Source organism: Lichenostomus cassidix, chromosome 3 (genome assembly GCF_008360975.1).
Source record: "Lichenostomus cassidix isolate B80296 chromosome 3, HeHo_3.0, whole genome shotgun sequence".
NCBI classification, from domain to species: domain Eukaryota; kingdom Metazoa; phylum Chordata; class Aves; order Passeriformes; family Meliphagidae; genus Lichenostomus; species Lichenostomus cassidix.
In genome coordinates, this window is record NC_139483.1 from 32,903,714 (window position 1) to 32,919,302 (window position 15,589).

The 15,589-nt window shown below is 37.7% G+C and overlaps 1 protein-coding gene across 3 annotated transcripts in view; it reads left to right on the top strand.

The window, feature by feature from the left end:
• Window positions 1-15,589, top strand: part of PRKD3 (protein kinase D3) — a 42,696-nt gene that overhangs the window by 20,200 nt on the left and 6,907 nt on the right. For all 3 annotated transcript variants that reach the window (XM_085055209.1, XM_085055211.1, XM_085055210.1), the window contains 7 exons: window positions 1,284-1,361; window positions 3,319-3,502; window positions 5,051-5,174; window positions 7,951-8,028; window positions 9,648-9,924; window positions 12,275-12,327; window positions 12,707-12,779. In XM_085055209.1, the coding sequence (XP_084911335.1) occupies window positions 1,284-1,361; window positions 3,319-3,502; window positions 5,051-5,174; window positions 7,951-8,028; window positions 9,648-9,924; window positions 12,275-12,327; window positions 12,707-12,779 (867 nt within the window). The remainder of the gene's footprint in view (window positions 1-1,283; window positions 1,362-3,318; window positions 3,503-5,050; window positions 5,175-7,950; window positions 8,029-9,647; window positions 9,925-12,274; window positions 12,328-12,706; window positions 12,780-15,589) is intronic.

Below are 15,589 nucleotides of genomic sequence, written 5' to 3' on the forward strand. Positions count from 1 at the left end.
AGCCTGGGTGGCTCTATGCAGACTGCCTGTTTGGAGCAATTTCATAGGATGCTCTGGTTTGTGAGCTAGACCTTGGAACTGCTTGGGATTGTGTTAATGTTATAGGCCAAAAGCATGCTAGGGGATGTTAGTTGCTATTTATTAGACTAGAGAATTGCATTGCAGTACCCAAGAATGCTTCTGAATGTAGTTTAATTTATTAAGATAGACTCAGTCTTCTAGTTTCCTGACAGGATTTGGAATGTCTCTGTTTCTTCCGTCCTCCTTTAAAGTAGTGAAGTAATTGTATTCCATAATATGGATTGAAGCCACAGCTGAAAAAAAAGATGGTTTGTGGCTCTCCTAGGATGCATCTATTTAAGCACTCAGAAGCTGAGCAGTATTGTATTCTGCTCCAGAATTTGGCTCCTCTGCTGCTGAAAATGGAGAGATAATGATTTTTCTCTTGTCTGGGCTTAAAAGGAAAACACATTGAACTTGCTTTGGAAAACAAAAAGAGGCAAAATTATCAATATGAAAACAGTTGTGGGGGCAGTAGAGAGTTTTGAAATTCATGGTGTTGATAGAGTTGAAAATCACAGGGATGCTATTAATGAAGAAAATTTCTGTTAATATCTGTACTTTTGTATGCTGGACTTTGTTCAGTGGGCTGCATCTGATACCTTGGGTGCAGAAATGGCACACTTCCAGGTTAAATTCCATCTTCACGTCAGGCCAAATCTGGTCATAACATTATTCTGTCTGCCCTGCCCTGTCTGTTCAGCAAGCAGAAATGGAGCTTCAGTAATCAGCCAAATCTGTAACCTCAATGAGAGGGGAACTGGACTTTGGCATTTACTGCAGGACATACTTGCTCTGATGTAGTTGTAGTTAGAGGCCTCTGATGTCTGCAAGTCTCAGTTGGCAGGTGGGGAAAAATGTTAGAGATGAGACATTTAAATCATATAGCAATGGAAAAAAGGATGTGGAACAAATGAAAGAATGGGAAAAATTACGTCATGATGGAAAAAATAGCTGCAGAAAAAGCTAGAGAAGTAGCAAACCATTTTGTAGTGGAAGGGGAAGTACTGACATAATAACTAGTGGTGGGACAAATCAACATGTGACATCAGGACAAGATTGTTAATTTCCTCCTGGAGGTGACCTCATTGGTGCTGTCTTCAGTTACATGCAAATGTATGAATCTGAACTAAAGTTTGTGTTGGAAGTAGTGAATGATAAATGTTAGTGTCTGGGTGGGAGGGAGGTTCTGGTATCATGGGCTTATTTTTCTGCTATTTTAGATTGCAGATTCAACTGCCACAAACGCTGTGCACCTAAAGTACCTCGAGACTGTCTTGGAGAGGTGATTTTCAATGGAGGTAAGATGAGAAACATGCTTTCAAATACTAAGAGATCTTTTGAGGCCGAACAAGATGCGTTAGTATTTAGTTCCTCATCTTTGAATATTTGACATATTTTTATTTATCTTGCCAGTTTTTCACTGAGGTTGGTGAAAATGAAAAAGACTCACTGTAAAACACTCTGGTGACTTAAATTTTACTTAAGCAGTCTTGACAAGTTCACTATGCTTTGCTTAGGATTGCTCAGTGGGAATGAAAGATCAAGAAGCCATCCAGATGGACAAAATTTGATCATCTGTTGTAATTAGTCTGCTCACTGTTCACCGTGAAATATATACTTTAAAACATTATTATCTGAAGACAAGTACTGTTATTTATGACTTTCTCATATCCATAAATTTTTACTTGCCAGAGTTAGCCCAGATGTTTGAGATAAAAGAGAAAGGAAAAGACCCCAAGACAAACCCAAAAGAAAGTGCCTCACTCTAGTTTCTGGAAACCTCAATGAAGTAAGATTAGTTTCTGAATAGACCTTACAGAATTGACAGAGTACTGTGGGCAACAATTTGTGGAAGAATGTTTTGAGTATTTTTATAAGTTTTTGACCAGTGTTAAGTGGATGAAATATGGGATAGATGCGCAGATAGGAATTAAAAACTGATTGAATAGGTGGGCCTAGAGAGTGGTTATCAATGGCAAGTAACTTGTGATGTACCCCAGGGGCCAACAAGGATCCCCAGTCCTGTTCAACATCTTCATTAATGATCTTGATGGAGCAGAATGTACCCTCAGAAGGTTTGCAGGTGTCTGGGATGACTGGCTGTTAGTACAGAAGGTTTGTGCTGCTATCCAGAGGGACTTCAACAGACTGGAGAAATGAAATTAGGGGGTTGTTGGACCAGGTGACCTTTAAAAATCTTCTTCAACTTCAGCCATTCTGTGGTTGTGTTGCCTTGATCCTTGCCGTACATATTTTTTAGTGAAACACCATTGGTGACGTGCAGCAGATGACATCAAACTGCCCAACATGATTCAGAGGCTTGGGCAGCAGCCGTGTTAGCTAGTGGGTGTGTTGCCATTGCACAACATATCCCATCCATTCATGCCTGCCTTCTCCAGCTCCCAAGCTCTTTGCTGGACCTTGAAGCTGGTGACTGGGAACAGCAATTGCAAAATGATGTTGCTGCAGCCTGGTTTTACCACCTTTGTGATGCTAAGGTGCTAAAGGCCACATAGTTTGGGAGCTGTGGTTTCCTGTAATTCTTCTGAGGATGTAAGGAGCAATTTATTTTTTGTTCTTTCTCCCACTCTTAATTGAGCTCACCCCAGGTAAAAAAAATACAACCAAACAACCCCCCAAACCAACAAACAAACAAACACATAAAAAGGGTACAGATGAAGATATTTTTGTGTCTTGGTTTTCCCCAGTGCCAGCTGTACACCTTTTGGAAACATTAAACTTCTACCAGCAGAAAATCGGATGTGAATAAGATCTGTTCTGCTTTTCTTTTTTCCTGAAGTACCACAGCCCTCCTTTTCTCTCTTACTTTTCTTATTATGGACTACAAGAGCAGGAACAGCTGATTTTGGTTTCTGTTAATGGAGATTTTAATTTGCACAGGAATAATTCTCTGGGTCATCTCTAGCCATCGAAAGGTTACTTTGTCCTGATTACTTGTGAAACAGAATTACTTAGTGAGATTCAGGTTTAGACTTCAGGCTTTTCACTCTGTTTCTTTCCGTATGGTTCTTGTTTTAATTTGGTGTCTCTTCCCTTGGCATTTAGCAAAATGAAATTGATAATGTTCATAGCGTACTCTGCATCTTCTAGCAAAAATATGAAGATTTTGTATACTGTGATTGTACTTTTATGTTTACTTGCATAAAAGTGAACTGAAAGTTGGTGGGTTTGGGGGATTTTATTTTATTTTTTAGTTGTGTGTTTAAGATAATGTATGACCTGTGTTGTTTCCAGAGCCTGCTAGCCCAGGCCAGGACTTGGATATGCCAATGGAAGTTGATAGCAGTGAAATGAACAGTGATGGTAGTCGAGTTCTAGATGATACTGAAGAGCCCTCTCCTCCAGAGGACAAAATCTTTTTTATGGATCCATCTGACCTTGATGCAGACAAAGATGAGGAAGCTGTCAAAACAATCAGGTAAGTCATAAGGTGGATTTCTTTGCTTGGGATGTACTCTGCTCAATATTGTGAGCAAAATGTTTCCAATTAGCCCAGATATTTGCTGAAAGTGTATTTTCCCTTTGTGTAGGTTTCTTCTTTTTTAGCTTGAAAAACTTTGTAAAGTTCTCCTGTCTCAAGAAAATCTGAAACATAAATAGATTAAGGGAATGTAGTCTCTTTTAATTGGAAAAAGTGTTATGCTATGACAGTTACTGAAGAAATAAAACCAGATTATCAGAGCATGATAAAACTTGCAGTTTACCAAGGTTAATATGTGGTAAAGGTCCGTGTGACTTAAGCCTAATTTAGTTACTGTTATATGTGTATGGATTTAAAAGGCATCAGTTGAGATACTTTAATATTGGCATCATAGTCTATATGCATGTTAGGCAATAGTTTGCTTTATTTACCTTGAACATGATTTTTCTGAAGTCTTTTATCCAATAACTGTTAACATAGTTCCTTAAATCAAAATTGATCTTTTTATTTTCTGTATTTTTCTGAGTAGTGTCAGTCTGATTGTCTTAGTAATTCTTAATAAAATGAGTGCAGTTGTGTTTGGTCAAGCTAAAGGTCACTGTAGCTCAGGGCTTAATAGCAAATTGGTGAGGGAGAGCATATAATGTTACCTCCCTACTTTCAGTGGTTTATAGCTCAAGGATCCCCTGTGTGGGAAGTAACATTTACCTCTAAGTTGGATTTTTCCATTTATTTCTAATCAGATTTGAAGCAATTCAGGTTTTTGGCATGACAGCATCCTGTAGCCAGTTCTATAGCATAAATGTGTGCCACATTAAAGCATACTTATATTTTTTGTTTTGAAACTACTTCATGATGTTGTGTGTTTACAAGTATGTCTGTTAGTGCCACATGTAGACCTCTGGAGCTAGGCAGGCACCTCGGTCGTTGGCTTCATCTTCAATGCTGTTGAAACCTGTATGTTTAATTAATGACTCTCTCAGAATGTTAGAGATTATCAAATCCTTGTCTGCAGGACAATTAATACACCTAAGCATGGATAGAATTTTCTAGTGCAGTTGGGATTTGAATTAACACACCCCTGTTTATATTTTCATAAATGAAAGTATGCTTGGAAAGGGACCTTCATTAGTGACAATATTAAGCAGCATAATCAACTTACATAGACAAGAGGAAATAATAGTTATGCTGGTGTTAATTCTATTTCTATGGTGTAAAATAGCATAAAAGACCAGCAGTCTCAGCAAATTGTTTTGAGAGAAGATGATTTCTATAGGCATCCTCACTCCAGTGTGTTTCTTCTCTGCTCCATAGAGTAATTTAAGTACTGCAATGCTTGCCCTAGGAGAGCTAGTAGGAGATTACATACCTTATCAATGTCATCCATCACCTAAATCTGTATGGGAAGAAGTGGTCTCTGTTCCTGAAAATTAGGGCCTAAATGTGTAAAACAAGTGTATTTGCAGTACTGTTGTATTTTAACATATTGTTAAATTAACATTTTAACGTATTGTTACATATTAAACTGTTATATCTTCTTTTTAGTCCTTCAACAAGCAATAATATTCCTCTCATGCGAGTTGTACAGTCAATCAAACACACAAAGAGGAAGAGCAGTACGATGGTGAAAGAAGGATGGATGGTCCACTATACTAGTAGAGACAACCTGGTCAGTTATTTTAGTTTATTTCTCTAGAGTATTTTATTTCTGGTTTAGATATTCTGATTTACAGTATCATTTGAAAGAACTTAGCTGTGATGTTCATTATAAAGAAATCTGGTTCAAGGGAGAAAATGGAATTGATTCAAAATTCTTTGTGTGGTTATTGAGCAGTACTTTTCCTTCTCCCCTTTAAGAAGGAAAAGCATCTCTGCGTTGTCTCAAATGAATTGCATGTGTGGTATTTCAGCTTTCCTGAGAAGATAACTTGGAGTAATTTGCTTGTCTTCTTTCTCTTTAGAGCTTGAACTAAACACTTGCATCTCTTTTTTTATTCTACTACATGAAAAGGTGGAAATCATTGTACTGAAATGGTTGACAGTATTATTCTAATGATCTAGGTGTTTGTAAATAGTTATGTGTAGCTATAGAAGCCCTTAATTCCTCTAGCAATTCACTCTAAGAGTTGTGGCTTGGCTGTATGTCCTTGGGTATGTGAGCATCCTCCAAAAAGACTGTGTTGTTTGTTGCCAGTGCTACCAATAATGATCTCTTAATTGAGTAGGTAAGCTGCTTGATTTTGCATATTGAGGAGAAAGACAAGGCAAAATGGCAGGGTTCCTTAGCATTGTCTGATGAGAGGAAGTAAATTCTCCTGCTTTTTTGGTAGGTGAATGAAAAGGATGAAGTTAGGAAGTTCCCAGATCTCATGGAGAGCATTATGACCTATTGGGACTGTCCATGAAAGGCAGCAGAAATACTTTTGCATTCTTTATCTCTGTGGCATCTGATTGAAGACTTCAGGAATTTAGAGAAGCAAAGTTATTTAAGTTCTGCTGGAATCAAGCTGAGGGGTGAAAATAGTCAGCTCAGGTTACCATGATATTTCACTTTTTGTGATTGTCAGCTAAACTGACTGCTATAAATGGTCTTTCTGAAACTATGTTAAAAACCATTTCTTTAAGGAACAGTTTTCTAATACCTAGATGTATTTATGACAATCCAAAGTAAATATCTAGCATATTTTACATGTGGTTACAGCCAAGACTACATAAAAGTCACAATTATCATCAGCTGGCTCTGGAAAAACTAAGGCCAGGTAGCAGATCAAGGTGAATAGTTCTGGCAGAGCTTCAGGGCAGGGCAGGGCAGGGCAGACTTCATATTCAGCTCTGATTTAAACTACCAGTACAAACCAGTATGTTTTTCTGTGGACTTTTTTTGAACCTCCCCTTAGAACAGTGATCTGATGATACACCTTAGATTAGTTTGGTTTTCTTCATCTGTCAGTTGGGCTGCTACCTCAATGACATCAACTGAAAAAGGCTATTCAAATGGAGTATTCTGACCCAAAGCAAGGTACCTCCAGCCAAGCAAGATCTCCCTGTTTCCTAATGGGAGGAGACTTCCGTATTGGGCATTACAACATCGGCTATTTCCCTTGACCGTTCCGTTCTCAGCGATGTCAGACTGTTTCCTATTCCTGAAAGAACTGGGCTTCCTATCAGTTCCAGACAGATTAATTTGAACAGCAGGATCTGTATGCTTCTTTTGCTCCCTGGATAACAAGATATTTCACCCTTTATAGTGAGAAGCTTCTGTGTCATCATCTCTGTTCTTTTTCTGACCCTTGTCCCGTCCTTTCCCAGAGCAGGGCACGGGGCAGATTTTGAATCCCTGAGTAAGTTACCAGCCTGTTCCTTAATTCCTCTCCTCCAAAGTCTTTCCTGTTTCATGATTTAATTAAGAGCATATAATTCCCAAGGATGGGTTTACCCTTTTTTGTTTCATTCATTGTCCCAGTGCTCTCTAGGAATTCCTTTTGGTTAAATCCACTCATGATCTAGCTTTCTTTGTCTAACTCCTATAGGAGTCTTAGCTTCCTCCAACTGAAGTGATTTATGATCTGCTTAAATATGGGGGGAAAAAAAGCTTTCCTTTTAATAAGACAAAGTTTATAAAATATAAATACAATGATATTTCAAACTTTGTCATCCTAAATTAGAGTTAAGGGTCTTGGATCTTTTGTCACAGAAAAATGCAAGTGGGTTTCTAACTACATGAATATGGTGCAAGCAAATTATCTTAGATTCATATAGCCATCTTTTAGCTTTCTAAAAGCTTTGTTTTGAGGAATATTCTTTTGCTTAAATTACAAGACAGTTATGTGCAACAGTTAATCCCTGTTACTTTTTGGTGGAGAAGATTTCTTGTTGGTGGATACATCCAGCAAATGGCTATTTAGTCTGTCGTCTTTTTTGTATTCCCCCACAAGGTATTTTTTCCATTTCAATCTCATAATGTGTCTGTTTTGCCACTGTGTGCTTTTGACCACCTAGATTCTGTATTGACAAAAGAATTAAGGGCTTATTGGGCTTGCTCAGGGCTTGAACCCTTGCAGGGTTGGTATAAGGGCACAGAAGGAGGAAGCATTCCTCCCACAGTTGTTACTAAATTAAAATTCAGAATTTGTGAGCCCATGCACCTGGAGTAAAGGCTGTCTAGTAACTGTTTTTTCCTATATGAGGTAACTCCTGTTGTCACTGCCATTACTGTAAGGTAAGTGGTATTTCTGCTGGTTTGTGGAAATAATTTTCAAGCTTCTTCTTAAATTAAGTCTTTATTCTGACAGTTTGTTTTTTTATTTCTGTGGTCTAAGATTCAACTGTAGATTAATATTGAATGATTATCATAGTAATTTAAAGTATTTCTTATTTAAATAATGAGATAACGAAAGCCATATCAGAGATTTATTCCTTATGTAATTGTACTGTGCATTTTTTAGAGAAAAAGACATTACTGGAGACTGGATAGCAAATGCCTCACACTATTTCAAAATGAATCTGGAACAAAGTATTACAAGGTAATTAATGATGAGTAATAATTATGTTTCACTTGATTTTTTCAGTGCTTTATAGATCTGAAATCTACTTCTGAGCAGTTTAAGTATTATCTCCATTTTCCCATCTCTTTTTTAATTAAAACTTTGACCAGGTTAATTGTTGCCCAAAGCCTGTAAGTGAGAAGGACCAAGACTAACTCTGAGAAGTTGCTTGCAGCTCCTGCTCTAACTCCTTTGAGTATGTCTCTCCTTATATTTTGCATGTACTGTTTTCCTGAATTACCTGGCATATTAAGCTTTCCTTACAATTACCAAAGAATTTCTTTGGCCACCAGTTGAATGAAGTTTTGATTTTTGTGTTCTCTGACTAGTGACTGGAAGTTTGCATGCTCATGTGTTTTATTTCAAGGTTCCTCAAATTACATTACTCTTTACTGTGCAACTGAAGGTTTCAAGGAAGATTTACAGGAAAATTTACTGTGTAGCCTGGTGTTTACATAAATGAAGCTTAGTGTATTCTTAATGTAGTGTTGTGTTTGGTGGTGGAATATTCAGAAAATGCATTTGAATGTGTAAACAGGACTTTTCCCTTTCTTGTCTTGTGCCTTTAGGTGGGGGTCCAAATCTCGCAGCCTCTTCCTTTGTAACATCTCTAAGATCAAGCCTTTTCTCTGTACACCCAGCTAAACTTGCCCAGATCCTTTTCATCCCTATCTTGACCAATGCAGTCTCTTCTCAGACCTCTCTGATACTTGTATTGCCCTGTGCATTCAAAACACAGCTGGTAAAATATGTTCCTTGCTTGTTGCTCCGTTATGTCACTGCTTTTAGTCCTTTGACTTGCCCCTTTGCATCCCTTGTTTTAACGGCATAGATCTGATTGTTTGTCTTTGCTGTTAGAGTCATTCACAGTTCTTGCCTTTTACATCTATTTGCTCTTCATCTCGATCAGCTGCTGTCTCTTATCCCCTTAATGCCAGCCTGGTGTTCACCTGCTTGTTCACTACTCTTGCAAGTGACATGCACCTGCACACCTTCCCATGGATGTGAAATGTCCTCCTCCAGCTAGTGTGAACTTGAAATCATTTCTTCCTTCAGATCTGTTGTGTAATACTCTTGTGCCATGGTCTTAAACTGACCAGGCAGAGGATAATATCTGTATGAAAAAGAATCTTTACCCGAATGATTGAGATGCACAAAGTGGAGCTTTTTGATTAGCTTGTATAACTGCATCCTCTCTTTAATATTACTGTTTCACTTTTCCCCCTGTCATGCTCTTCTCTGCCTAAGCTGTATAAACTGCAAGGGGAAAATGGTCATTCTATCCTTGTGCATCATTTACACATGCAGTGGGGTGTGTCTCATAATGAATATAAATGTAGTCTGAGTAGAAAATAACAGTTGTATAGAGAGAACTGTGATGGGCCTGAAAGTCTCTCTAGTCTTGTGTATAGTAATTCAGAAAACTGGGTAGGCAATGGTCATGTGCAGTTTGACTTTAGTTATGAAGCTTGGTGTTTTGGTTTTGTTTTTTTGATATATTTGATTTGGTTTCTTTGCAACGCTTGAACTTATGAGTGTTAGTATATTAAAATATTATGTGCGTTTTCATTTTTTTAATCTTTAATATCTTTCTTTAGGAGATTCCACTTTCAGAAATTCTTCAGGTGACTCAGCCTCGAGATTTTTCAAACGTGGTGCAGGGCAGCAACCCCTACTGTTTTGAGATCATCACTGACACGATGGTGTACTTTGTTGGCGAGAACAATGGCAGCAGTCATCACAGTCCAGTTCTTGCTGCCTCCGGAGTTGGACTTGACGTAGCTCAGGGCTGGGAGAAAGCCATTCGCCAGGCCTTGATGCCAGTCACTCCTCAAGCTAGTGTCTGCACTGCTGCAGGACAAGGAAAAGATCACAGTAAGCAGGCAGAGAAGGCTCTGTTGTTCATATGCTGAAGCTGCTGATGCTAGTGATTCCTTTTGGAAAAGTGCTTATTTAGAGTGAAGTACTGCCTGTTGATTATCCACTGAATTGGATCTGTAATTTTCCACAAGTCTCTAAAACGTGACCCTCAGGAGGTCACGTGGAGGGTGGGCAAATCCTTTAATCTGTTGTGGCAGACAGTAGTGGAGAATCAGATCTACAATATGAATGCAAAATGCAGAGTTTTATTGTAGGAGCACTGAGAACGCACACATGGATGTAAAAAGGGAGCATAGATTAGATATTTCTAATATACATAACTAAATAAATACATTCACATTGCATATATATTTAGTTATTTATATGTGTATTTAGTTCTTTTATACTCTCAGAAGGCCAAAAAATGTCTGTTCATCTCTCTTCTTCCTACACTTTGTGAATCATGAAATGTATCTCAAGAGCCTTTAAGATAATTAGATTTTAGTTAAAACAAAAGTCCCCAAAGTCTCAAAAATGTGCTTTTAAGTGAAAAGACCAAAAGGAGGAGGGAGCCATTGCTAGTGATTGAAATACTTGCAGCAGCAGGGTAGTTGTAGTGTCAAAGTGTCCACGAGACACTATCTAGTTATTTTACACCACATTCTGGCCAGAGGTAGTTAAAAATGAGGATGATCTTCAAGTCTGACCTATGGCAAAGAATTTTTTGTAACCCTGTGCCTGGTGTTTGGGGTGTGGTGTTTCTTTGTTGGGTGTTTCTGAGCTAAAATGGAGAGCAAGTAAGCTGTTTACCTGGTGTAGATTATGTATTGAATTGTGGCATTACTCATTTCTTCAGAAGTGAATCCTTGTCAGCCCTTACTCTTGTGCATTTCAGACAGTAGAAAAATTGCTTTATTCGGAAGGAGTAACTCAGACTTTACCTATGAGGTATTTTGTATTCTGTAGCCATCTGTGGAGAATGGTTCAGTGTGTTCTTTTAAACACTTTCCAAAACTGCAACTTCATTTTCTAGTTAACTTGCTGCAGTTTTTGTTGACCTTTGGGATTTTTTGTCTGACTTCTTCCTTGTTTTACCTTGTGTTCTGTATGGTTACTTCAGTACAGACTTGACTATAGCCAATAATCAGTAGGCATATGTAAGACTTTAATTGGAGTTCGTATTTCAGATGCTGAATTCAGAGTGTCTTTGAGAATTAGCATTTGTTCCTATCTTGTCTCTGTAAATTCCTTCTTTGAGATAAAGCACAGATAGCATAAATCAAATCAGACATCTTTGTTGTCTAAAACTGTGTTTTTAAAGTGCAAGGCCCTTTTTAGGGTGATAAAGGCTCTTTTCAAAGTGCTGGTAAATCAATAGTGTGTTTTCTATCTACCTTGTAGATGAATTTTTTTTTTTTTAAACTTAGGTTAATATCACAGAATTATTAGGGTTGGAAGTGACCTCTGGAGATCATCCAGTCCAACCCCACTGACAAGTCATGCAGAGCAGATTACTCAGGAACATGTCCAGGTGGGCATGGAATGTCTCCAGAGAGAGAGATCCCAACAACAAGTGATAGATATCCATTAGTCTGAGATGCTTTGCGTTGGTCTTGGAAGTCAAAGGAGAAAGGGTATTTTCTGCTTTCCTTGGTGTATCTGCTCTTGCCCATGCATCAATGTTATTCCTGTAAGGAAAAATTGATGTCCATGTCTGCTGCAGGCTGAAGAATTCCAATTCTTTATAGGGTACTTTTACTTGGAAATTACACTTCCTGAATGTGCCCTTATATTTGAAGGATTGATATGCTTCTGTCATTTATCCATGAAACAAAGATTTAAAAAAATACATATTATGGGCTTTATTGCTTTTTTTAATTATCTGTTCTTCTGTTACTTGCTTTCTTTGATTTGTTTCCTTTTCTTACGCATTAATTCTACATATCTTGGTGCCACAGAAGATAAGCAACCACATTCAACTAGGAGAGATCTGCCTGGTCCTCTTGCCTGTATTTTTCTTTACTGCTACCAGAAATCATTATTCCTTTAATGAACTCTGATACAATTGTTATTGCTTTTGCTCCTCCAGCTGTCTGTTGTGTACACACTTGTGTTGTTCTACTATTTTTGTAATCAGGGATAGGACAATAAAAGGCAAATAATCCCAGCAGAACTCACAGTGTTATTTATTTAGTGAGTTCCAGAGTATGAATTTTCTGCAAAACAACAGTAAAAATCATTTCACCAGTACTGAGTTAGAAGTCATTAAAGGGTTTTTGTTGATTTTCATTTTTTCCCTGCTTCTAAGTAGAAAAAAAATCTGTGCTTTCTGTTTACTTACTTGGCTTTATCTTCTTTATTGCAGAAGAGTTGTCTCTAAGCATCTCTGTTTCAAATTGCCAGGTCCAGGAGAATGTGGTGAGTCATGTGCATTGTATTATATTGATATTTATTTATCTGAGTATTGCAAAGTAATTGGTAGTAGCAGTATCTGTATGGGAAAGCAAAACCAGAGCACTGTAGGTAAAGAAATCCATGTTACATGCAGGAAGTAGCCTACTTACCTGTCATGCTTGTTAGTTTTTATGGATGTGTATCCCTGCTTATGGTGCAGCTCAGTGGATCCTCTTCAGGAAAAGTTTGTTGTGTTTTCCTACTCCATTCAGTGTGATGATGGTACCTTTTACAGAGTTTGATTAATGCCAAATGTTAATACAGCTGAGCCAGTAATAACTAATGCAGTCCTGAACATCTTAATGACTCCTGATATTTGTGATTTCTTTTTTTCATGTATTAGGATATCAGCTCTGTGTACCAAATATTTGCCGATGAAGTGCTGGGTTCGGGTCAGTTTGGTATTGTATATGGAGGTAAATTGCATTATGTTCCATTATGCATTTATTAAGGTAGAATGTCTGCTTGATAAAATTATCCTTTTCATATTTAATTAGCTGTATCTAGAATATCTAGGTGAAGTTTATTTTGTTAAAAGCTTTGTTTGGATTACTTTGCTGCGTGTCTTTGCACTTCTATGTGCAGTATTTCTTGCAATTAAATTTTTTCATTTACAGTTTTGCATTGGCATCATAATCAGTTTAGAATATGCATTGCATTTTGACCACAGTTAAATACAAAGTAATCCAATTTGGCCTTATTAAATGATTTTTTAAAAGTTGCAAATTCTAACACTGTTGTTTCTGTTATACAGTATTAGAAGTCATATATTTGCTGTCAGTTATACCTGTTTTGAATGATACCTAAAAGATGGGGCCAAAAACAATTAGAAAAACACATAGTTTATGTTTTGGCAGTATGGATGCAAACATATCATTGACATATTTTATGCAAACAAATTTCTGTCAGCAGGGCAAAGTAGAAAGAGGTTTTCTTTGTCAAGAGTCTTAGTCCTAGGTTTCAAGTCCAGTGTTACCATCTAGTTTTTAAAACCCTCTGTTGCAGCATATAACTTGTTTTTAATATGTAATCATAAAAATAGAAGAAATACTAGAAATACATATGAATTCTGTTTCTATCTCTCTCTCTTTTTGTTAATCTCGTGTTATATCTCAAGTGTTGAGAAAACCACAGACCATAAATCTGGAAAGAAAGAAAAAGTCATAAGTAATGCTCTAAAAGTGGTAATCTTTCTGCTTCCGTCATGTTTTCTTTCTAGTCAGGAAGTATTGTGGCTATGATTTTTCTGTGTGCTGTGTAGTTAGATAGTTTATTACTTCTAAATTGCTTGGTGGAAATGCAGTTTGGTCTGGTTTTACATCACTTTTGAAAGATGTCAGGTTTTTTGTCCCCTCTGTATTTCTTAAAGCATATTGTGAATCAAAGTGTGCTCCTGCTCTTGTGAGTAGAAATGCAAAAATGCAGACGCTCATTTTAATGGTTGGATTTTATTTTTCCTAAATTGCATTGTAGATAAATCTCAGCTTGGTATTTTGCATGATTCCATGCCTATAAATGCTTGTAAGCATAAATACTTGCAAAAAGCTTTCATTATAATAATTTTTTTACTGAATGAGGCCTTCAAATATATAGGATATGCACATTTCTTAATGTAAAATCACAAGCTGAAGGAGTATGAAAAGACAATATGAAAGACTATGGTTTTGCTGGCTCTGCACACTGCTGAATTGCTGCTGGTGTTTGGAGAGACTACATCTGGTAACTTTCTAATAGTGGCTTATCCTCATCTGTGTAGTCTTACTGAAACAATGGTAACAATTCATGGTAAAATTAAGTTGCTTTCATTGTTGTGGGGTGTGTTTTGGTATTTTTTTATCTGGGTTTTGGTGATTGGTTGTTTTGGTTTTTTTTCTCTATTCTTGAAAAACATTTCCAAAATTGCAAATCAGAAGTTATAGGATATAGCTATCAAACTCCTGCAGATCAGTAAGAACAGTTTACCTCTTCTTTTCCTATTTTGATTAGTCCAAAAGATCTGAAAAAGGGAGACAGAAAAAACACATTCTTGACATTTTCTTACTGATGTAAAACTTATACTGAAAACTGGCTGGTTGTGTTTTGCTTAACAAAAGGAATTTTCAAGCTGCTTTTCTGTTACTCTTTATGGACAATTCTTAGCTGTAGTCTGGCTTCTGTAGTTAGGTGTTTTGGTAGAAGGGTCGGTGTTCTTTACATTCTTTAGCAATCTAGCATTTATCGCCTGCGTTTTGCATCTAGTTTGTAACTGATTGTATTTCTGCCACATTTCAATATAATTTCCTTCATCCGGTGGAGATAAGCCTTTTATTCATGATGATGTTGAGGGGAGGTGCAGTAGCTGCTTGGCAGAGCAGCCTGTGGAGCACTTCCTGTGCCCTGTCTAAGCCCTGGCCACCAGTGCTGACCATGGAGCACCAGGGAAGGCTGGCTGGTAGCTGCTGAGACGTAGCTGGGCTCCCCATAGCAGGGCTTCTTGAACCCTCTGTGCCACTTCCACTGTAGCTGTGTGTGTTGTGCCTTTTGCTGAAATGGCTTCCAGACCCTTCGCTGAGCAGATAAGGACACTTTGGTGCAGATTTCCTATTCTGTAGTAGTTTAGTGTTCAATGTCTTAGATTACCAAGATCTTGCAGTGTGTGATCCCATTAGCCTCTCTGATGTGACTGAAAGAACTCAGTTCAGCAGCTGTGAAGAAGCTCCTCACTTGGCCCTGGACACAGCCTCTCTGTATATTGCAGAATGCTTCTCAGGTGGTTGGTGCAGCTTGCAGGAAGAAATAGTATGTGGTGCTGTCAGCATGGTGTTTTTCTTACTACAGTCTTTTAGAGCTTTTTGATCCCAGCAGACTGCCCTGGGTGTTAAATGTGTTGCTGTTCTTCAGGGCACGTAATTACTCTCATGTTCCCATAGAGTATTATGTGTGCAATTTCCTGTGCACGTGGAGCCTGTGAATCCACTGGAGTGGGTTTGTAGATCTGTTTTCACTTTGACCTTGAATTGTTGTTATTTTTATAGAAGAAATGCAGTATTCTGTGGAGTAGTTAATATTTGCTCATGTGCAAGTCCCTTGCACAAGCTAAAACTTCACCCAGTACATCTAAAGGTTAATGTGTGTACCTGACAGCAGAGTGGTAACTGGCTTAAATTTAATCTACAGAATTTCTGTGGAGGCTGATCACTTCTTTTATTCCCATACCATTTGCAATTCTGAATATAATATTGTACAC